Source organism: Neolamprologus multifasciatus, chromosome 4, assembly GCF_963576455.1.
Source record: "Neolamprologus multifasciatus chromosome 4, fNeoMul1.2, whole genome shotgun sequence".
In the NCBI taxonomy this organism is placed as follows: domain Eukaryota; kingdom Metazoa; phylum Chordata; class Actinopteri; order Cichliformes; family Cichlidae; genus Neolamprologus; species Neolamprologus multifasciatus.
Genome location: NC_140442.1, coordinates 4,557,923 through 4,581,931, shown reverse-complemented (window position 1 = coordinate 4,581,931; position 24,009 = coordinate 4,557,923). Strand labels below are relative to the sequence as shown.

The 24,009-nt window shown below is 37.9% G+C and overlaps 2 protein-coding genes across 3 annotated transcripts; one reads left to right on the top strand and one right to left on the bottom strand.

The window, feature by feature from the left end:
* The first annotated feature begins 725 nt into the window (after window positions 1–725).
* On the top strand, window positions 726–18,564 carry LOC146519537 (amine sulfotransferase-like). Of its 2 annotated transcripts, XR_014873802.1 has the most exons (8): window positions 726–860; window positions 5,620–5,771; window positions 5,865–6,064; window positions 7,465–7,591; window positions 8,540–8,634; window positions 8,738–8,909; window positions 8,991–15,755; window positions 15,812–18,564. XR_014873802.1 is itself a non-coding variant. In XM_085157663.1 (7 exons), the coding sequence occupies exons 2-7, from the start codon at window positions 5,627–5,629 to the stop codon at window positions 9,098–9,100; spliced, it is 849 nt and encodes a 282-aa protein (XP_085013789.1). In that variant the 5' UTR covers window positions 726–860; window positions 5,620–5,626; the 3' UTR covers window positions 9,101–18,564. The 2 variants fall into 2 exon arrangements, 1 of the variants encoding a protein (XP_085013789.1); XM_085157663.1 differs by having other exon boundaries at window positions 8,991–18,564.
* LOC146519536 (amine sulfotransferase-like) lies at window positions 8,737–22,957 on the bottom strand. The gene is made up of 7 exons (XM_085157661.1): window positions 22,823–22,957; window positions 21,235–21,386; window positions 20,943–21,142; window positions 19,713–19,839; window positions 18,667–18,761; window positions 18,392–18,563; window positions 8,737–18,310 (listed from the first exon to the last, which is right to left on the bottom strand). The coding sequence occupies exons 2-7, from the start codon at window positions 21,377–21,379 to the stop codon at window positions 18,201–18,203; spliced, it is 849 nt and encodes a 282-aa protein (XP_085013787.1). The 5' UTR covers window positions 21,380–21,386; window positions 22,823–22,957; the 3' UTR covers window positions 8,737–18,200.
* Window positions 22,958–24,009: the final 1,052 nt, after the last annotated feature.

The following is a 24,009-nucleotide window of genomic DNA, read 5'->3' as shown; positions in this document are numbered from 1 at the left end:
AAAAAATTTCAGTCTCTTTGTAATCTGGATAAATTCCTGTCTCATTTGCCGGTAGATAAATGCAATGAGCTGTCAGAATTGATTTTGTATTGCTGTTTGTTTGGTGAGGTTTCCACTTCTTTAAAATGGGATTGTTTGGTGTTCTTTCCCATTTTTTGTCATAAGTCATGAGCCAGGTGCTGACATTTATTCAATGTCAGCATGGCTGCCTTCCAGACTGGGCAGAGATGCCAATGCATCAGAGCATGCGCATGTCAATGATAAGAGGTGTACGGGACATTCACTCTATTGGTCTTGCTGCAAACACCCAGGTAATACAACACTTATCTTTCTACTGTTAAACTGGTTCTAAAAGTAATGCAGGTTCAGTAAAAATGTGTTTTGTGAATTTCTTTTTGTATTTTTCTGTCTTGAGAATTTGTTTACATGTATTATCAGAGTGTTTTGATGCTTTGTTGTTTATCAACCTCTGACACAATTGAACAGTACTTTTGCATAATGACTGAAGTTTCAATCATTATGCAAATTTGAAAATGCTACATCCTGATGAAGAGAATCAACTTTTTAGGGATTTCCTTACCTGAAGGGCTGAGCATGCATCTAGACTTTTTGGTGAATATCCTTTGAGATCAGGTGAGCAATATGAGAATGCTTTGGACTGTTGAATGATTTTCTTACCAGTTAAATTTCTTTGCAGGTTTATGATTTCCTCCTTATAGTTGTCAGCTGGTGATCAGCTGATCACGGGGCCGGGTTTAAAAGAGAGACGCCACCCACCTGTTCGCCGCTCAGACATCGTTCTCTTCATGTCAGGAGCTCCGAAACCTTGCCGACGTCAGTCTCCGCCTGATTCAGCAACTGTGAGTGTTTTTCCTCTCGATTCTTTTTCTCATCCCGGCTCCGCTCGCTCTACGTCTGTAACGCCAGTTCCGAAGCCACGCTTCGTGCACTGATTGTTACTAGAATAACTGCGTGTCTGTTCCAACCCATCGCTAGGTGGAAACCAAACAAAACACGCATTAAGAGGCTCAAATGCCCGTGTCTCAATCTCGAGTCTCATAATGACGTGAAGAAATAATTTTTAAAATGATTTAATATGAAGGCAATAGCAGAGTGTTACAGGCATAGCCCTAAAGAATGTAGCCTCATGGGCAGTGTAGTCCGTGCTGCAGGGAGAATGGACTGCCATACACGTTATGTATCTATGAGCAAGGGAGGGAGAAAAAGGCGAGTGGAAAAGTAGAGTTGTCATCGATTAGAAACGGGAGCTGGAAGCATGTAAATATAATAATAACCACTGCAGCCAAAAAAAGAGTGTCTGACGAGCCCAGCTCTAAGTAAGATATTAAGACTCGACTGTACACCGTGTTCCTGTTTTCCTCCGAAACAATAAGTTCCGCTGGAGCAGCCTTTCAACGCCTCTCTGTCTCTCCCCAGCAAAGTTGACCAAGACAACAAAGTAAAGCTAGTTTTCGTCTACGAGCCTGACACGGACACCGACGTGTTAGCCAGAGGTCCCTTTACTACGGTTCGGAGCCGCGGACCTATTTTATATACGCGCGGAATAGTTTTCTATACGAGATCGCTGTAAAAAGTGCAGCCTTACCTAATGTCCACCTACTGTTACTCATTTTATATTAAGATTTAAAAATGTAGTTGCTATTGAGTAGCCTTCAGTAATAGTAATGAATCGCACAGGAACAGGACATTCATTAGTTGTAAAAAAGCATGATAATATATTAAGTAATCCAAAGTATTCAGAATACGTTACTCTCATTGAGTAACGTAACGGAATACGTTACAAAATACATTTTGGGGCATGTATTCTGTAATCTGTAGTGGAATACATTTCAAAAGTAACCTTCCCAACACTGACTACCGTTTATTCACGGTATGTCACTGTAAGCCCGCTGCAAGGTAATAAACAGCAATATATTTACCAGTAACTTACTGTTAACACACATCATCAGTACCAAAAATATTCATCTCTGCTAGAGGATACCGTGTTCCTACAGGCAGTCATTTACTGTTGAACAGGTCGTAATTTACCGTAATTTCAGGAAACAGTAACATACTGTAAGAGACTGGAGGGTTCCAAAAAAATTGTATTGTATAAAAAAATGTATCATTTATTCATTTATATGTATTTTTGTATAAAAACACACACACACACACACACACACACTATCGATTGATTGAGATAGATAGATAGAGACACACACACACACACACACAAAATATAGTTCATGTGCTTCACACCACTTTTTATTTCTGTTCTGATTTTCCTCTGCAGAAATACACATTTCCAAAATCGAAAATTGAAAAGAACTAAAAACATATTTTCATTGAGGAAGCATTTGTTTTTACTAAACTATGTAATCCATGTATTTTCTCAGATGGTTGTACAAACAATAACGATATTATGTCATATCCATATCATGCCAGACAACATATGCTCAAGTGTTGGGTTTTCTTAGTTATATTTTGTAGGGTCTTAAACCTACAATGTGAAGTTGGCACCTTACAAATAAACTAAATTGTAATGAATAGAACATCAAGCCCCACACGTCTTCCTTTATATACATCCATCCATCCATTCGCTTCCGCTTCTCCTTTTCAGGGTCGCGGGGGGCGCTGGAGCCTATCCCAGCTGTCATAGGGCGAGAGGCGGGGTACACCCTGGACAGGTCGCCAGTCTGTCGCAGGGCCAACACACAGGGACAGACAACCATTCGCACTCACATTCACTCGCACATTTACACCTAGTGACAATTTGGAGTATCCAATTAACCTATCCCCACAAGCTGCATGTCTTTGGACGGTGGGAGGAAGCCGGAGTCCCCGTAGGGAACCCACACAAACACGGGGAGAACATGCAAACTCCACACAGAAAGACCCCGGCCTGATCGTGGAATGTTGGAATTGAACTTTATATACACTTTGTCCAAAATACTGGCTCACACCACCAAATCAATGCACAAAGCAGGGTCCACAAGGACATGGATGAGCGTGTGTGGTGTGAAGGAACTTGACTGACCTGCACTGAACCCTGACATTGCTTTGTGGACTGAGTTCATTGATTTGTAGGGTGAGCCAATACATGTGACGAAGTGTAAGTAGCTGAAATAATTTTTAACAAACGGGTAAAAGAAGGAAGAAAAATCACAACTGTTGCACTCAAAAAACCTATTGGACAGAGACAGCTTCTTGCGAGACGGCGAGAGAGCTTGTCTTCATTGTTGTTCGACTCGTGTAAATGTCCAGAAAGCATGGGCCATGGATTATCTGTGGAGACACAGGTAACAACACATTGGCCACTTAAGAAATTCACTAGAAATGGCAACAACAGTTACCTAATTTGAAGTTTTCCACTCAAATTCAGTATGCCGCTGGAGGAAAGTTGTGACATGAGGGTTAATGTGAACAACCTTTCGCTTCACAGTGGTCCCAGTCTTTCTGCTTGTCTCAACCCTGGAGGTACATTTTGTTCCCTCTTCAGGGAACATGCCATAATAAATATTAACATTGAGTTGTGATGTTTAATAATGAGTTACTTAGGGATAATTTATTCATCATCTATTACTATTAGCTAACTGTTCAAACATACCTCTGAATTAGCTCCAATGTTGCACACGCTGACTCCTGGTATTCCAGGTTCAATACATAGAATGAACCAAAGAAGACTGACATTGCATCAGCAAAGGTGTTCTCTTTGTCCAGCTCAACAATTACACGGCCCTCTGCACTCACCATCCAGCAGGTGGCGGTCATTAAATTTTGTCCTTAAATGTATAGGGGCAACATTGTCTTAACATTGTCCTTTCAAGTCACTTTACAATAGGATAAAACACTTAGTAAAACAATGGCAGAATAAGAACAATAAAATAAAAGCACAAGATAAAATTAACAAACAGTGGATTCAATATGCAGATTTGAACAGATGAGTTTTGAGTTGGGATTTAAACTGTGGGAGAGAACCAATGTTTCTTATTTCTGGGGGCAGAGAGTTCCACAGCCTGGGATATCTCTGTATCTCTGTATATCTCTAAATAAATAAATATATTTTATTTATTGTTTACTCTATTTAATTTGTAAAATATGTATACACACACACACACACGTAGAAAAACATATTTAGTATACACATCCAGTAATGCATACACTCTTATATTGTACATATATTTATTACTCTCAGATTTAGCCATTCTTATATTTTGCTTGTTTTATGTTATTGTATTTTTTGCACACCTCTGTTGCTTGTGAAGCTCGCACACAAGAATTTCACTCGCATGTACTGTACCAGTGTACCTGCACATGTGATGTGACAATAAAAGTGATTTGATTTATCGTTGTATTTTACAACTACATGAATGTACTATTGCTATGTGATTTTTTTTTTTTTTTACTATTACTGAAGGCCACACGCCATATCAATACTAACTAGATTTTTTCAAAATCTTAATATAAAATGAGTAACAGTATGGTGGACACATTAGGCAAGGCTGCACTTTTTGCAGTGATCTCGTATAGAAAACTATTTCTGTATCAGTAATATGTTTTCTTTTTCTCTGTTGATAATCATGTGGAACTGCACATGATTATTTGCAGCTAGCATGTTGCTAATGCTATCCATCAAGTCTAAAAACAGTATGTTACAATGTGGAGATAATCTGATCAAAAATGATCAGGTTATATTCTGATTTGTAATTAGGCGTACATGTGCACTATGTTTATTCAGAGAGGTTAAGCTTGTGTTTCTGTCATGGAGGGATTGTGCTCAACTGAATGAAGCTTATTAGACATTATGAAACAGATGATACGTAAAAGCGAATTTTGCCAAAGTGCTTCTTTTTTTAAATTATCTTTTTTTTTCTTAAAGAAATCTACTACATCATGTGTATTTTTTTTGTCATGTATAATTTCCATTGCAAATATTAACCACAGTTAAATTAAGAGAGGATGGCAGTAAAAACTCTGGAGGTGTGATGCCATCAAGTACACTGCTGTAGAACGATCGCACTGCGTTCTCGGGAGCACTCCCATGTAAACTTACGAAGTCTGGACTAGCAAGAACACGAGGACTGGCGTACTTGAGTATTTAGAAATGGCCTAACAGTCTGCAGTCTATGAACTAACGTCAGCTAACGCCAGCTAACAATGTTAGCTTGGTGGCGAGTAGCATTCAGTAATTGTAATAAAAATCACACCGCAATAATACATCAAAGAGACTGAGGTTTCGCCCATCCCATTATTTTTATGAAGTTGTGTTTTAATTTCCAAGTAAGAAAACCATTCATGCCCGTTCACTGCTGGCCCTGTTATTCTGGCTCTGGGTCCATTGTGTAACGGACGCCACCAACATTAACAAGACGCTTACATTAGAGCCTCTTATTGCACGTTTTGTCTGGGTTTCCAGCAATCAAAATCAGAGTATTCCCCATGTATTCCCTTACTCCCCAACACTGCTCACCCAGCATCAATTTGCCATGGGAAAGCCTATCAGGGGTCAAAAAGACCCCCAACAATGTAGCCCCGAGGACCCTGGGACAAACAAACCTCTCCACCATGTGACTCACAGATTTTTCGTTCCTGTGTATATTTTTTATCTGTCTTATGTAGAACCAGTATGGAGCAGATCAGAGATCTTCATGTTTTCAAGCATAAAAACTACAATTTTGCAGTCCGTCTTACAACTCCAGAGTACATAGACTCTCTTGAGAGTTTTGAAATAAAAGACAGCGATGTCTTCCTTGTCACTTATCCAAAGTCAGGTTGGTGAAAAATTTCATACATTATTTATATTTGCTGTTTTGTGCTGGCCAGACTGATCCACTGATCATCTCTAATGTCTTTCCCCACATCAGGCACTGTATGGGCTCAGCAGATCATCATTTCCATCTACGAACTGGATGGGAATCAGAATAAATATTCAACCAACGTGGAGAGGATGCCGTGGCTGGAGTACAAGAAAGTTGAATACACTTTTTTTCACTCTCCACGACTCTTCGCCTCGCATCTCCCTGAACATATCATGCCTCCAGGAGTGAAAGAGAAGAAGGCAAAAGTCAGTACTTTATAGAAGCTCAATTCTTCTTGAAGAAAGAGGCAGTCTTAAATAGGGCTGTGCAATATGACCAAAATATCATATCCCGATATAAGAATTCTATCGTCCTGATAACGATATAAATCACAAAAATGTAACATTTTCTGTAAATTCTGTGAATCTCGGGCAGCTCGACTTGCGTGAAGTGTTTCCAGCTGTGCGTCGTGTACCTGGAGTAGAGTGTTTTAACCGATGCATGAAACAATACATTTTTAGACATAAGTTGTAACGGCCGCCGTTTTCTTTGTGAGTATTTATTACACGGCGTGCTGCGGGGAAAAGCCTGCTCTAACGTTTGAGTCTAAGGTTTATTTTTTAGCACCTGGTGGCTCTTTTTTACTTCTCATCCGCAAATAATCTGCTCTTTCATGTGATTCAGTTTATTTTGAAAAGTCTCAACAGGATATTGAGCTTTATTGTGAAAGGTTTATGTGGAACATAAAGAAGCGGACACGCGATGGTGTTACCGTCGTTGTTGCTAACCACAACGCATAAAAACAGGCGCTTGTCTGTCCGTAGTGTGGTTATATTAAACATAAGAGAAAGAGAGAACTTTAAGAAATTAATATAGCCACTACAGTGACCATCAAAACGATGAAAAAATATTGCCGTAAACAGTTTATTTTGCGACACCACGAAACAAACGATAGCGTAAAATGAAACGATAGACGTTTTTATATCGTCATCCGATATATATCCTTATATCGAACAGCCCTAGTCTTAAAGTTTGAGAAAGTTAAAAGCATTTTATTACTTATTGTTGCAAAAATAAAGGAAATTAAATTTGTACTTTTAAAGATTAATTAAATTTTTTGTGATGTTATCTATTGGTCACTGAAGTCCAGTTTTTGAAGCTTGCAAAAAAGTTTGAAACTTTTAGAAACCCTCAAATCCTAGCAAATGGAAATAGAGTGGTTAATCTTCAATTCTTTTCAAAACAAATATTTTTTTCTGTTCGGTAAGACTTAAAAAAATGATCATATATCAAAATCTTGTAATGGGGTCATGAAACAAGGAATCTGAGGGTCATTTTTATCATAGACTTCTACACAAACACATGGTTCCAGGTCCAAAAAGCTAGCACTAGCATTTCTTTTATTTCAAGTGATTCTGTGTTTCTATTTCAGTATATTTTTTTTGTCCTTTTCCTTTCTTACGATGAGGTCATTGCAGACTAAGAGGTTCATCAAATCAAGTAGAAATAGGAGAAAAAGAGCTATAAAAAATACAGCCTTTAAAATATATTTAAAAAATATTATTTGAAATCAGTTTTTTAAATAATTTTTCTTTTAAACTAATGACTTTCAATTTTTACATTTAAGTAACAAACTGTTTTTTTTTTTTTTTTAAATATTCATCAGATCGTGTATTTGATGAGGAATCCAAAGGACGACATGGTGTCTTTTTATCACTTCAGCAAAGCCCTGGCATACCTGGAAACTCCCGAGAGCTTTGACCAGTTTTTTGAGTGGTACATAACAGGAAACGGTAAGTTTCCTCACTTTCGATCCACATAATGATGAATCAGTTAGTGGTTATTATAAACACACTATATCTATTTATTATCTATATCTTTATTCACATAAATGTTTAAGAATTGTCGAGGTAGAATTATTGATAGATTATCATGGGCTTTGCACCACAGACTGCAGAAAGAAACAAATAAAACCTTTTATTAGAGTGTGCAAGGCTCAGAGTAACACTTGATAAGCTAGAGATGAACAAATGGCTGCCACTCCTCCCGCTCCTGTGCTTTGAAAAATGTACTATGTAAAGTGTTACCTTTGTTCTAGAATTTTTTGGAGAAAAATTACTGATTCATTAAAGTTTAAATTCCAAATACTGGACAATTCAGATTCAGTGGACTATGAGAGAGCGTGTTTATTCTGAGTTAATATTTACTGAGTTAGTATGACAAATGTGTCAAAACACCTGTTTTTCTTGGCATGCACCAGCAGAAAGGTCATGTGCACTCTATGCCCATGCAGTAATCCATGTTTTAAAAGGTACAGTTTAAAATGTATTAAAAAAAATCTGTTGCTAAACGTTTTATCTTTTCTGTCATGTGATTCATCTAACAGGTCTTGCAGCTCTACATACTTGAAAAACTTTGGTTTCTGTGACCTGAAGGTTTCAGTGTGTGGCAACAGTGCTTCCACTTTAGTACCCAGTGATGTTGTGGTGCTGTGCTAGTATTTAGCACCAACACCAGTTTTGTGTGTGTGTGTGTGTGGATTGAGCACATTGACAAAATCTGTACTACATTCGGAGGCACACTACCACTGCATGATTAGCATGGGGGACTGATCATGCCTACAGTCATGCTGTAGGTAACTACAGAGCTTACACTTGAGCTCTTCTTGTGACATGTGGGTTGTATGTGAACTCAATTAAGTCAAAATGCCAAATAACTGGATGCATTATGCCACTATACAGTTTTTGCGTCATCCTGGTTTGACCACGTCAGGGAGTGGTATTTAAACAGAGACCAGTACAACATCCTCTTCCTGACCTACGAGGAAATGATTTTGGTAAGATGTTTCTTCGCATTTTTGTTGTTTCTAAGGAAACTCAAATAAAATATCTGGCAGAGTTTAAGGTTCTTTTTCTGTTGCGTTCTTGCTTTTCTTTCAGGACCTGAAAGGATCAGTGAAGAAGATCTGCAACTTCTTAGGGAAAAACCTGACTGAAGCCGCCATGAGTCAAGTTGTGGAAAAAGCTAAGTTTGAGAACATGAAGAATGACTCGAAAGCAAATTATCAGCATCTTCCACCAGAGGAGTTCAGTGGAAAATTCCTGCGCAAAGGTAACATAACAGACCTGCAGCTGCTGTGCAGAAAAATGTGACATCAGGGTATCAGGTGTTGTGTTTTTGTCTTTAATACAGGTCAGATTGGAGACTGGAAGAACACACTGAGTGTTGCACAGAGTGAAAGAGTGGATCAACTCCTTCAGGAGAAACTTGGTGATTTGCCTTTGAAGTTCATCTGGGAATAAGCAGAGCAGCTCTTCAGGGTCTCCCAGGAGTTTTAAAAGCATTGATTTCTATCATGATATGAGGTAATTAGACGCAGGGTTTCTTCAGCACAAACTGCTTTTATTGAACCGTAGCAGCAGTGTACGTGGCTACATCAATTTTCTGAAAAAACATATACACATACAGTGTTCCAGCGACCTCTAGTGGCCGCCCCTCACGGTATCCTTACTAGGATAACATAAACAAATCTCACAACAATTTCATTAATCAGAAAATCATAAAAATGTGTTTTTCTGCTATTTAAATAATAATAAAAAAAAACAACAACAACAACAACAAAAGATTAATGTTTGTTCACCCAAGATGAATTCATGTCATGTAGATCATGATTCCAGAAATCAACAACGTTCATTAATAAAATGTTTATCAGTCAACATAGCTGACATGCCTGAAACCAGTACACGGTGCTTTGGATTCTCATAATTTCTGAATAGTTACTAACTGTTAATTGTGTTTTTGAATCACATTGCTTTTGAAAGTAGCCTTGACCTTCAAATATAAGAACTTTCTTGAAATAAATGTACTTTTGCCATGAAGACAGTCTGACTTTTGGTTTACCCATAAGTGATTTCTCCTCCCATGAGTCAACATTTAAGATAGAAGTATCTCATTTATTTGTGTAGAAAAATCAAAAGGAAAGGATCCTTTTTTGGTAAGAAACAAAACATTACAAGAAGAAATTGTGCAATTGCAGTGTAATATTGGTTAAAGTCTTGTTCAGCATGACATTCTTCCGTTATTTAATCTGATACAGAATTGAACCTCAGACCTGTGAACAGCATCCACTGAATATCATTTAATTAATATGTGACATACAGCTTGTTAACACATGATTTATTGCAAGATAATAGTCTATTAAAAAATAATTATTAAAAAAAATGATCTAATTTCTTTAATGTGACTTCTGTTTCTGAACATTACTAAACATTTTCATTTTCAGTGTTATGGGTGTAAAATGTAACTTTGATTTTCATACAAGAGTGAATGCTCTCCTCTGGAGGTAAGAGTGACATTTTGAATTTAGGTAGTTTATCTGTATGAAACTCATCTCACACAAGTAAGCTGATCCAAAGATGAAAAAACTCCACATTATTCATTATCATATAGAATAAAACTGCATGTTTCAAACACAAGTTTGTCAGGTTTTGAGAGTTTTTTTTAATATCACTCCATTTGTGGTTTTAAATCTGAATAGCCTTCATTTTTCACACCAATCTTCCAGTAATGTCATTATTATGTAGTAATCAGGACACAGCATAAGTCAAATGTACAAATTTTTTAGTAAAAGTAAAAAAGTTGTTAGTAAAAAAGTAAAGCATAAATTAACACTTCACTTCAACATTAACTATAGTACCTCTCAAGGAACCTATAGAATATTGTCACATGGGGTGAAGAACAGCATAAACTGTGTCACTTCCCCTCATCTATCTGTGTGATTCAGAACTAAGATGGAGCAGATCAGTGCAGGTATAAGAACTACAACTTTCTGACCACTGTACATAGACTCCCTTCAGAGTTTTAAAATAACAAACAGCAATGTCTTACTTGCGTCTTTTACAAAGTCAGCAGATCATCACTTCTATCTATGAGTTGGACGGGCATCTGAATGAATGTTCTAACAACTCGCAGAAGATGCCATGGCTGCAGTTCACAGGGGTGCATACACTCCTAACCCCTCTCCACAGCTCTTCAGATCACATCTCTCCCAGGTTCTCATGCCTCTAGGACTGAAGGACGAGAAGGGAAAGGTCAGAGCTGTATAGATGCTCAAGCAGCCTGAAGAAAGAGCAGGTGATCCTTGACTGACTCTTGGTGGCGCTGTCACTTGGTGTTCGCTCTCTCTGCGGTAGAGTATTGATGGGATTTCTGGCTCTTTTTAGAGAACCAGCTCTTTCAGCTCGGCTCACTAAAAAGAGCCGGCTCTTTCGGCTCCCAACCAGCTCTTCAGGTTGTTTCGTTGCTTTAATTAATTTATTATTAACAACAATATAAAATTATGCACAAAAGGAATTATTAATGTAAAAAAATAAACCGTGGTTTTATTTATATATGTTTATATATAAATATGTACGGTGGCCCCTAGAGACAAAGCACATACAAACTCGCCACATAAAATGTAATAAATAAATCATAATACAAAAACCAACTATTTACATTTCAACTTTTAACTATTTAAATTTTCAGCTTCCTTTTAAACAAATTTAAAGTGAAACAACACAAAACACTGCAAACCACAACACAATTAAATATAAATTAAAAGAAGATGCACATTCTCTGTCATATGGGCCTGCATGAATAAACTTTCTGAATCCTTTATCATCCGCAACTGAAAATAGTTGTGGTTGATTGCTATACCTTTCTAATGTGACGTTGTTGTCCCTGGCTCTCTTTCGCTCTCTTTCCCTCCGGCTCTGTTCCTGTGCTGCTGCGAGTGTAACTACCGCCCCTTCCCCCTCTTCCCAGCGCAAAGCACAAGGCTCGCGTGTGTAGTGAAGTAGTGATGGGATTTCTGGCTCTTTTTAGAGATCCGGCTCTTTCGGCTCGGCTCACTAAAAAGAGCCGGCTCTTTCGGCTCCGTACCGGCTCTTCAGGTTGTTTTGTTGCTTTAATTATTTAATCATTAACAATAATATAAAATTATGCAGAAAAGGAATTACTAATGTTAAAAAAAGTGGTTTTATTTATATATGTTTATATATGGCCCCTAGAGACAAAGTACGTACAAACTCTAAAGCATATACAAACTCCAAAAAGCACGTACAAACTCCAAAACATATTTCTAGCGTTTACTGAACTTCCAAAACAGAGCTACCCAGATCACTTAAATTACACAATTGAAAGCATGTGTGTATTGTTTGTGTATTTATAGACAAGCACTCATATTTATTCAAATAATTAAAAAAAAAATAAAAAAATTCATTTACCTGTTACTACCACACACCAAATCCGGTTGTTGCTACTTCCTGGCTTGTGTAGCCACTAGGAAACAAAAGCTCAACACTGCGCCCTAGCATCCTGGAGCACTTCTGTTGTCTTTTGTACGTGCTTCTGAGTTTGTACGTGCTTCTGAGTTTGTACGTGCTTCTGAGTTTGTACGCGTTTTGGAGTTTGTACGCGTTTTGGAGTTTGTACGCGTTTTGGAGTTTTTACGCGTACAAACTCCTAAGTAGAGATGGCACGATACCACTTTTTTATGTCCGATACCGATACCGATATCATAAATTTGGATATCTGCCGATACCGATATGAATCCGATATAGTGTGTTTTTTAATCAGTAAAACTGTTTTTTTAATATCTTGCTGCTTTTTGTATAAGTTCATACTCAAGTTAAAAAACAACAACAATACTAAAGCTATTCTCTTATACCTGTATGTAAAAAAAAAACAAAACAAACAAAAAAAACAAAAAGCAAAACAAAAAAAAACAAACAAAAAAACAAAAAAAACAAAAACACACTGCACCCAAAATATTTCATAGATCAGCAACACTGATCAATCTAATAAAGTTAAACCTACCCCCATCCTCCCTATTCTGGTATTTTAAAGAGTACTTAGCAGAAATATTAAGCAACCTAACTAATAGGGTTGCAAACTCCCAGCAAAAGAAAATAGGGAACCACCCTCTTCCTCATGATGCTTAATCAATGTAATCAACTTTAATTTGATGCAGGGTGAAAAAAATTCACAGAAATAAATTATTTTTCAAGAATAATTAAATAGATTCAACATCTTTCTTCAACAGAATTGCAGACTGCACAGATGGTACCTTCCCAAAGGAAAAAGTACTACTACTAAAAAGTACTAGGGTATATTAGACTTAACAGTTACTATATACTAGAGATGGACCGATCCGATATTAGGTATCAGTATCGGTCCGATACTGACCCAAATTCCTGGATCGGATATCGGCGAGAAATAAAAAATGTAATCCGATCCATTAAATATCAAAAAAGCACCTCACAAAACTTGCTACAAGGCCTAACCCAGCTCATAACGTAGCACTTGCAGCAGTGTGCATCACGTGATAGAGCGGCTGTGTGCTACCAAACCAGCATTTCATCTCCGAGGAAGTTTTCCCAGAGAGAAGTAAAGCAAGTGTGTAAGTTCATCTCTGAATGTTTGTAAAGCATTCCCGCGTTAAGATTAACAACCAATATATAGAGCGACTGCTGTTAGAATTTATTTAATATTACTTTCTACACCAGGATCGTTTTCTACGCAGCTGACGGCTGGTAACTGTGCAGGGGCGGATCTAGCAAAGTTTAGCCAGGGGGGCCGATAGGGCATGAACAGGGAAAAGGGGGCACAAAGACATACTTTTCTTTCTTATTCTCATTTAAAATGTCTAGCTTTTAATAAATAATTATCTGACTCTTACACCCAAAGTTTTAATCTGATGTAAAATGTATAGAAGTCCATTACTGTATATAGTAACTGTTAATTCTAATATACCCTAGTAAGCTATAGTACTTTTTCCTTTGGGAAGATACCATCTGTGCAGTCTGCAATTTTGTTGAAGAAAGATGTTGAATCTATTTAATTATTCTTGAAAAATAATTTATTTCTGTGCTTTTTCCTCCCTGCATCAAATTAAATTTAATTACATCAATTAAGCATCATGAGGTGGGGGGTGTGGGTGGTTCCCTATTTTTTTTTGCTGGGAGTTTGCAACCCTATTAGTTAGGTTGCTTAATATTTCTGCTAAGTACTCTGTAAAATACCAGAATAGGAAGGATGGAGCAGGTTTAAGTTTATTAGACTGATCAGTGTTGCTCAACTATGAAATATTTTGGGCGCAGTGTATTTTTATTTATTTATTTTTTTTACATACAGGTATAACAGAATAGCTTTAGTGTTGTTATTTATTTAAACGTGAGTATAAACTTATACAAAATACAGCAAGATATACAAAAAAAACAGTTTTATTGATTAAAAAACACTATATCGGATTCATATCGGTATCGGCAGATATCCAAATTTATGATATCGGTATCGGTATCGGACATAAAAAAGTGGTATCGTGCCATCTCTACTATATACAGTAATGGACTTCTATACATTTTACATCAGATTAAAACTTTGGGTGTAAGATTCAGATAATTATTAAATAATTAAAAGCTAGATATTTTAAATGAGAATAAGAAAGAAAAGTATGTCTTTGTGCCCCCTTTTGCCTGTTCATGCCCTATCGGCCCCCCTGGCTAAACTTTGCTAGATCCGCCTCTGCACAGTTACCAGCCGTCAGCTGCATAGAAAAAGATCCTGGTCTAGAAAGTAATATTAAATAAATTCTAACAACAGCTTATCAAGCTTAATAGTGCTGCTGTTGTTCAGCCGCTGGTTTCCTCTTTCTGGTGAGAAGTGGGCCAAAAACAAAGAAGAGAGACGGACTCGCGACAGAAAAGCCGATCAGCTGATCATTAAGCAGTTTCACGATTGAAGTGGCAGCAGGAGAGAGAGAGAAGAGGCAGTTGCTCTATATATCGGTTGTTAAGCTTAACGCGGGAATGCTTTACAAACATTTAGAGATGAACTTACACACTTGCTTTACTTCTCTCTGAGATAACTTCCTCGGAGATGAAATGTTTGCTAGCAGGCTACAAATACACACAGCCGCTCTATTACGTGACCACACTGCTCCGGCTCGCCTTGTCGCCAAGTTTTGTGAGGTGCTTTTTTGATATTTAATGGATCGGATTACATTTTTTATTTCTCTCCGATATCAGATCCAGTAATTTAGGTCAGTATCGGACCGATACCGATACGTAATATCGGATCGGTCCATCTCTACTCCTAAGCATGTACAAACTCCAAAACGCGTACAAACTCCAAAACACGTAAAAACTCAGAAGCACGTACAAACTCCAAAACACGTACAAACTCAGAAGCACGTACAAACTCAGAATCACGTACAAACTCAGAATCACGTACAAAAGACAACAGAAGTGCTCCAGGATGCTAGGGCGCAGTGTTGAGCTTTTGTTTCCTAGTGGCTACACAAGCCAGGAAGTAGCAACAACCGGATTTGGTGTGTGGTAGTAACAGGTAAATGAATTTTTTTTTTTTTTTTTTTTAATTATTTGAATAAATATGAGTGCTTGTCTATAAATACACAAACAATACACACATGCTTTCAATTGTGTAATTTAAGTGATCTGGGTAGCTCTGTTTTGGAAGTTCAGTAAACGCTAGAAATGTGTTTTGGAGTTTGTACGTGCTTTTTGGAGTTTGTATATGCTTTAGAGTTTGTACGTACTTTGTCTCTAGGGGCCATATATAAACATATATAAATAAAACCACTTTTTTTAACATTAGTAATTCCTTTTCTGCATAATTTTATATTATTGTTAATGATTAAATAATTAAAGCAACAAAACAACCTGAAGAGCCGGTTCGGAGCCGAAAGAGCCGGCTCTTTTTAGTGAGCCGAGCCGAAAGAGCCGGATCTCTAAAAAGAGCCGGAAATCCCATCACTACTTCACTACGCACGCGAGCCTTGTGCTTTGCGCTGGGAAGAGGGGGAAGGGGCGGTAGTTACACTCGCAGCAGCACAGGAACAGAGCCGGAGGGAAAGAGAGCGAAAGAGAGCCAGGGACAACAACGTCACATTAGAAAGTTATAGCAATCAACCACAACTATTTTCAGTTGCGGATGATAAAGGATTCAGAAAGTTTATTCATGCAGGCCCATATGACAGAGAATGTGCATCTTCTTTTAATTTATATTTAATTGTGTTGTGGTTTGCAGTGTTTTGTGTTGTTTCACTTTAAATTTGTTTAAAAGGAAGCTGAAAATTTAAATAGTTAAAAGTTGAAATGTAAATAGTTGGTTTTTGTATTATGATTTATTTATTACATTTTATGTGGCGAGTTTGTACGTGCTTTGTCTCTAGGGGCCACCGTACATATTTATATATAAACATATATAAATAAAACCACGGTTTATTTTTTTACATTAATAATTCCTTTTGTGCATAATTTTATATTGTTGTTAATAATAAATTAATTAAAGCAACGAAACAACCTGAAGAGCCGGTTGGGAGCCGAAAGAGCCGGCTCTTTTTAGTGAGCCGAGCTGAAAGAGCCGGTTCTTTAAAAAGAGCCGGAAATCCCATCAATACTCTACCGCAGAGAGAGCGAACACCAAGTGACAGCGCCACCAAGAGTCAGTCAAGGATCACCTGCTCTTTCTTCAGGCTGCTTGAGCATCTATACAGCTCTGACCTTTCCCTTCTCGTCCTTCAGTCCTAGAGGCATGAGAACCTGGGAGAGATGTGATCTGAAGAGCCGTGGAGAGGAGTTAGGAGTGTATGCACCCCTGTGAACTGCAGCCATGGCATCTTCTGCGAGTTGTTAGAACATTCAGATGCCCGTCCAAATCATAGATAGAAGTGATGATCTGCTAAGCCTTCTGATGGAAACTTTATGAGATAAAAAATAATGGGATGCTACAGAGATTTCTCACTGGCCTGACTTTGTAAAAGACGCAAGTAAGATATTGCTGTTTGTTGTTTTAAAACTCTGAAGGGAGTCTATGTACAGTGGTCAGAAAGTTGTAGTTCTTATACCTGCACTGATCTGCTCCATCTTAGTTCTGAATCACACAGATAGATGAGGGGAAGTGACACAGTTTATGCTGTTCTTCACCCCATGTGACAATATTCTATAGGTTCCTTGAGAGGTACTCTAGTTAATGTTGAAGTGAAGTGTTAATTTATGCTTTACTGTTTTACTAATACTAAAAAATGTGTACATTTGACTTATGCTGTGTCCTGATTCCTACATAATAATGACGTTACTGGAAGATTGGTGTGAAAAATGAAGGCTATTCAGATTTAAAACCACAAATGGAGTGATATTAAAAACTCTCAAAACCTGACAAACTTGTGTTTGAAACATGCAGTTTTATTCTATATGATAATGAATAATGTGGAGTTTTTTCATCTTTGGATCAGCTTACTTGTGTGAGATGAGTTTCATACAGATAAACTACCTAAATTCAAAATGTCACTCTTGCCTCCAGAGGAGAGCATTCACTCTTGTATGAAAATCAAAGTTACATTTTACAGCCATAACACTGAAAATGTTTAGTAATGTTCAGAAACAGAAGTCACATTAAAGAAATGAGATTATTTTTATTATTATTATTATTTTTTAATAGACTATTATCTTGCAATAAATCATGTGTTAACAAGCTGTATTTCATATATCAATTACATGATATTCAGTGGATGCTGTTTACAGGTCTGAGGTTTGATTCTGTATCAGATTAAATAACAGAAGACTGTCATGCTGAACAAGACTTTAACCAAAATTACACTGCAATTGCACAATTTCTTCTTGTAATGTTTTGTTTCTTACCAAAAAAGGATCCTTTCCTTTTGATTCTTCTACCAAATAAATGAGACTTAAATGTCTCATTAAATGTCTGTCTTAAATGTTGACTCATGGGAGGAGAAATCACTTGTGGGTAAACCAAAAGTCAGACTGTCTTCTTGGCAAAAGTACATTTATGTAAAGAAAGTTCTTATATTTGAAGGTCAAGGCTACTTTCAAAAGCAATGTGATTCAAAAACACAATTAACAGTTAGTGACTATTCAGAAATCATGAGAATCCAAAGCACCGTGTACTGGTTTCAGGCATGTCAGATATGTTGACTGATAAACATTTTATTAATGAACTTTGTTGATTTCTGGAATCATGATCTACATGACATGAATTCATCTTGGGTGAATAAACATTAATCTTTTGTTGTTGTTGTTTTTATTATTATTATTTAAATAGCAGAAAAACACAATTTTATGATTTTCTGATTAATTAAATTGTTGTGAGATTTGTTTATGTTATCCTAGTAAGGATACCGTGAGGGGCGGCCACTAGAGGTCGCTGGAACACTGTATGTGTATATGTTTTTTCAGAAAATTGATGTAGCCACGTACACTGCTGCTACGGTTCAATAAAAGCAGTTTGTGCTGAAGAAACCCTGCGTCTAATTACCTCATATCATGATAGAAATCAATGCTTTTAAAACTCCTGGGAGACCCTGAAGAGCTGCTCTGCTTATTCCCAGATGAACCTTAAAGGCAAATCACCAAGTTTCTCCTGAAGGACTTGATCCACTCTTTCACTCTGTGCAACACTCAGTGTGTTCTTCCAGTCTCCAATCTGACCTGTAATAAAGACAAAAGCACAACACCTGATACCCTGATATCACATTTTTCTGCACAGCAGCTGCAGGTCTGTTATGTTACCTTTGCGCAGGAATTTTCCACTGAACTCCTCTGGTGGAAGATGCTGATAATTTGCTTTCGAGTCATTCTTCATGTTCTCAAACTTAGCTTTTTCCACAACTTGACTCATGGCGGCTTCAGTCAGGTTTTTCCCTAAGAAGTTGCAGATCTTCTTCACTGATCCTTTCAGGTCCTGAAAGAAAAGCAGGAACGCAACAGAAAGAGATCCTTAAACTCTTCCAGATATTTTATTTGAGTTTCCTTAGAAACAACAAAAGTGTGAAGAAACATCTTACCAAAGTCATTTCCTCGTAGGTCAGGAAGAGGATGTTGTACTGGTCTCTGTTTAAATACCACTCCCTGACGTGGTCAAACCAGGATGACGCAAAAACTGTATAGTGGCATAATGCATCCAGTTATTTGGCATTCTGACTTAATTGAGTTCACATACAACCCACATGTTACAAGAAGAGCTCAAGTGTAAGCTCTGTCGTTACCTACAGCATGACTGTAGGCATGATCAGTCCCCCATGCTAATCATGCAGTGGTAGTGTGCCTCCGAATGTAGTACAGATTTTGTCAATGTGCTCAATCCACACACACAAAACTGGTGTTGGTGCTAAATACTAGCACAGCACCACAAAAATCACTGGGCACTAAAGTGGAACCACTGTTGCCACACACTGAAACCTTCAGGTCACAGAAACCAAAGTTTTTCAAGTATGTAGAGCTGCAAGACCTGTTAGATGAATCACATGACAGAAAAGATAAAACGTTTAGCAACAGATTTTTTTTTTTTTTTTTTATACATTTTAAACTGTACCTTTTAAAACATGGATTACTGCATGGGCATAGAGTGCACATGACCTTCCTGCTGGTGCATGCCAAGAAAAACGTGTTTTGACACATTTGTCATACTAACTCAGTAAATATTAACTCAGAATAAACACGCTCTCTCATAGTCCACTGAATCTGAATTGTCCAGTATTTGGAATTTAAACTTTAATGAATCAGTAATTTTTCTCCAAAAAAAAATTCTAGAACAAAGGTAACACTTTACATAGTACATTTTTCAAAGCACAGGAGCGGGAGGAGTGGCAGCCATTTGTTCATCTCTAGCTTATCAAGTGTTACTCTGAGCCTTGCACACTCTAATAAAAAGTTTTGTTTGTTTCTTTCTGCAGTCTGTGGTGCAAAGCCCATGATAATCTATCAATAATTCTACCTCGACAATTCTTAAACATTTATGTGAATAAAGATATAGATAATAAATAGATATAGTGTGTTTATAATAACCACTAACTGATTCATCATTATGTGGATTGAAAGTGAGGAAACTTACTGTTTCCTGTTATGTACCACTCAAAAAACTGGTCAAAGCTCTCGGGAGTTTCCAGGTATGCCAGGGCTTTGCTGAAGTGATAAAAAGACACCATGTCGTCCTTTGGATTCCTCATCAAATACACGATCTGATGAATATTTAAAAAAAAAAAAAAAAAAAAAAAAAAAAAAAAAAAGAAAACAGTTTGTTACGTAAATGTAAAAATTGAAAGTCATTAGTTTAAAAGAAAAATTATTTAAAAAACTGATTTCAAATAATATTTTTTAAATATATTTTAAAGGCTGTATTTTTTATAGCTCTTTTTCTCCTATTTCTACTTGATTTGATGAACCTCTTAGTCTGCAATAACCTCATCGTAAGAAAGGAAAAGGACAAAAAAAATATACTGAAATAGAAACACAGAATCACTTGAAATAAAAGAAATGCTAGTGCTAGCTTTTTGGACCTGGAACCATGTGTTTCTGTAGAAGTTTATGATAAAAATGACCCTCAGATTCCTTGATTTATGACCCCATTACAACGTCTATCGTTTCATTTTACGCTATCGTTTGTTTCGTGGCGTTGCAAAATAAACTGTTTACGGCAATATTTTTTCATCGTTTTGATGGTCACTGTAGTGGCTATATTAATTTCTTAAAGTTCTCTCTTTCTCTTATGTTTAATATAACCACACTACGGACGGACAAGCACCTGTTTTTATGCGTTGTGGTTAGCAACAACGACGGTAACACCATCGCGTGTCCGCTTCTTTATGTTCCACATAAACCTTTCACAATAAAGCTCAAGATCCTGTTGAGACTTTTCAAAATGAACTGAATCACGTGAAAGAGCAGATTATTTACAGATGAGAAGTAAAAAAGAGCCACCAGGTGCTAAAAAATAAACCTTAGACTCAAACGTTAGAACAGGCTGTTCCCCGCAGCACGCCGTGTAATAAATACTCACAAAGAAAACGGCGGCCGTTACAACTTATGTCTAAAAATGTATCGTTTCATGCATCGGTTAAAACACTCGACTCCAGGTACATGACGTGCAGCTGGAAACACTTCACGCAAGTCGAGCTGCCCGAGATTCACAGAATTTACAGAAAATGTTACATTTTTGTGATTTATATCGTTATCGGGACGATAGAATTCTTATATCGGGATATGAGATTTTGGTCATATTGCACAGCCCTATTTAAGACTGCCTCTTTCTTCAAGAAGAATTGAGCTTCTATAAAGTACTGACTTTTGCCTTCTTCTCTTTCACTCCTGGAGGCATGATATGTTCAGGGAGATGCGAGGCGAAGAGTCGTGGAGAGGGAAGAAGAGTGTATTCAGCTGTCTTGTACTCCAGCCACGGCATCCTCTCCTCGTTGGTTGAATATTTAGTCTGATTCCCATCCAGTTCGTAGATGGAAATGATGATCTGCTGAGCCCATACAGTGCCTGATGTGGGGAAAACGTTAGAGATGATCAGTGGATCAGTCTGGCCAGCACAAAACTGCAGATACAAATAATGTGTAAGATTTTTCACCAACCTGACTTTGGATAAGTGACAAGGAAGACATCGCTGTCTTTTATTTCAAAACTCTCAAGAGAGTCTATGTACTCTGGAGTTGTAAGACCGACCAGAAAATTGTAGTTTTTATGCTTGAAAACACGAAGATCTCTGATCTGCTCCATACTGGTTCTACATAAGACAGATAAAAAATATACACAGGAACGAAAAATCTGTGAGTCACATGGTGGAGAGGTTTGTTTGTCCCAGGGTCCCCAGGACCACATTGTTGGGGGTCTTTTTGACCCCTGACTGGCTTTCGCATGGCAAATTGATGCTGGGTGAGCAGTGTTGGGGAGTAAGGGAATACATGGGGAATACTCTGATTTTGATTGCTGGAAACCCAGACAAAACGTGCAATAAGAGGCTCTAATGTAAGCGTCCTGTTAATGTTGTTGGCATCCGTTACACAATGGACCCAGAGCCAGAATAACAGGGCCAGCAGTGAACGGGCATGAATGGTTTTCTTACTTGGAAATTAAAACACCACTTCATAAAAAGAATGGGATGGGCGAAACCTCAATATCTTCGATGTCGATGCCAACCTTATACAACGCTTCCCTATACACGTCGAACTTCTACAGGCACAAAGAAATTACGGAGGCTATTACTTATCACCTGACCAAAGATATGGCTCTCATCAACACTGTGCAAAACGAGGGATTTAGGAAAATGATCAACACCCTAGACAAACGCTACACAGTGCCGTCCCGCAACTATTTTTCTATTGTTGCACTACCTGCTCTATACACGCAGTGTCGAGCAACGGTGGAGACGGAATTTCAAGCAGTACAACATTTTGCGACAACCACAAAACGTGAGACATTTGTTGTTTTTATGTTTGTTTATTTATTGTTTTTATGTGGGGGTCACCCAGAGTCAGAATCCAGTGAGATATCTGCGTCACCTCTTATAGTTTTCCTGTAATCTGAGGTCAAAGATGACAATATATAGAGTACAGTAAATTGTGTAAAGTTTACTATCAATTTTCTCAAAAACCGTACAGTAATTTTGGCTGTGGATCACAGGGTGCAGAGTGGAGATGGCCTAGATTCAGAATACAGTGAAATATCTGCGTCACCTCTTACAGTTTTCCTGTAATCTGAGCTCAAAGATGAGGATATTAAAAGTACAGTAGAGTATATTGGGTAAATTTTATTGTTAATTTTCTCTGAATCATACAGTAATTTGGGCTGTGGATCACAGGGGAAAAAGTGGAGATAAACCACAACTGGGAGTGGATTGTGAAGTAAAATACTGTCAGGAAACAAAAGACTGCGTTTCTAAGCCGGGCTTCACCCATACCGTAATATGCGCAAGAGTAGTGCAACCACACTTTCGGTGCGGCTGGCGGTGCGGCTAGCTTGACTGTGACTTCGTAAGTGAGGGCTCACTTGACCGCGGTGCTGGACAGACCCAAACGCGGCGAAGGCTAGCGATGGGTTGGAACAGACACGCTGTTATTCTAGTAACGATCAGTGCACGAAGCGTGGCTTCGGAACTGGCGTTACAGACGGAAAGCGAGCGGAGCCGGAATGAGAAAAAGAATCGAGAGGAAAAACACTCACAGTTGCTGAATCAGGCGGAGACTGATGTCGGCAAGGTTTCGGAGCTCCTGACATGAAGAGAACGATGTCTGAGCGGCGAACAGGTGGGTAGCGTCTCTCTTTTAAACCCGGCCCCGTGATCAGCTGATCACCAGCTGACAACTATAAGGAGGAAATCATAAACCTGAAAAGGATATTCACCAAAAAGTCTAGATGCATGCTCAGCCCTTCAGGTAAGGAAATCCCTAAAAAGTTGATTCTCTTCATCAGGACGTAGCATTTTCAAATTTGCATAATGATTGAAACTTCAGTCATTATGCAAAAGTACTGTTCAACAAGTGGAAGTGTGCAGTCAGCTTAGACTGAGAAATCACTTGGATGAGTGAAAAAACATTTCCCCCACCAGGAAATGTTATGTATAGATAAAAAGTAAACTTTTTTGAGATATTCACCAAGAAGTTGGACACTGGCAAAGGCAGTGCACTCACACTTTCAAGCAATTCACCCACTCCAGACTCTTCTCCTATAAATGCTACTTAATAAACACTCATAATTGCAATTATCATAGTCACATTAGGAGCAATGTTAGACTTTTTTTAGTGGTAAGTGTAATTTACATTAAATTGCAATTAATGTGAATTACTGAAATAATTTACTCCAAATCCTCCTTAGCCAGTTTATCTGAAATGGTAAAACACTTCCCATTCTCCGAACCACATTCTCAGTCTAAATGCATTTACAAACTCAACCAAGTTTTTTAGGTGGCTCGGAATAAACCACTTTATTTTTTTATTACAACCAAGGGCCGACGCACACTATGTCAAGACCCAAGCTCATTAGGGCTGAAACCTATGTTTTCTTTCAGACAAAATCAGCCATGGCAGACCCTCTTCCCAGTCTCTACTAAGCTTTATGCAATAGGTACGCAAAAGAGACTTTAGCATCTGGTGAAACCTTTCCAGAGCCCCCTGGCTTTGGGCATGGTATCTTGATTACCAATTATGGTTTATGTGCAGGGTTTTCAAAACTTCGGCGAACATGTGAGATGAAAAATGTGAACTCTGATCACTCACACCGAAATAAACTGAGTTGGAGCTGTCACCACTGCCTTGCTCGTCATTGACTTCAGTGGATATCCAGCAGGAATTTTGGTACTTTGACACATCACTGCAAGAAGATACTTATTTCCAGATGTTGAGGGCAGCAAC

What these genes read in the sequence shown, in the direction of transcription:
- LOC146519537 (XM_085157663.1), top strand. Translation starts at nt 5,627, where the DNA reads ATGGAGCAGATCAGAGATCTTCATGTTTTCAAGCATAAAAACTACAAT. An exon ending in TGAAAGAGAAGAAGGCAAAA is followed by an intron (nt 6,065 to 7,464) that starts GTCAGTACTTTA and finishes AATATTCATCAG; the next exon opens with ATCGTGTATTTGATGAGGAA. An exon ending in GTGGTACATAACAGGAAACG is followed by an intron (nt 7,592 to 8,539) that starts GTAAGTTTCCTC and finishes GCCACTATACAG; the next exon opens with TTTTTGCGTCATCCTGGTTT.
- LOC146519536 (XM_085157661.1), bottom strand. Translation starts at nt 21,379, where the DNA reads ATGGAGCAGATCAGAGATCTTCGTGTTTTCAAGCATAAAAACTACAAT. An exon ending in TGAAAGAGAAGAAGGCAAAA is followed by an intron (nt 19,840 to 20,942) that starts GTCAGTACTTTA and finishes AATATTCATCAG; the next exon opens with ATCGTGTATTTGATGAGGAA. An exon ending in TGGAAAATTCCTGCGCAAAG is followed by an intron (nt 18,311 to 18,391) that starts GTAACATAACAG and finishes TCTTTATTACAG; the next exon opens with GTCAGATTGGAGACTGGAAG.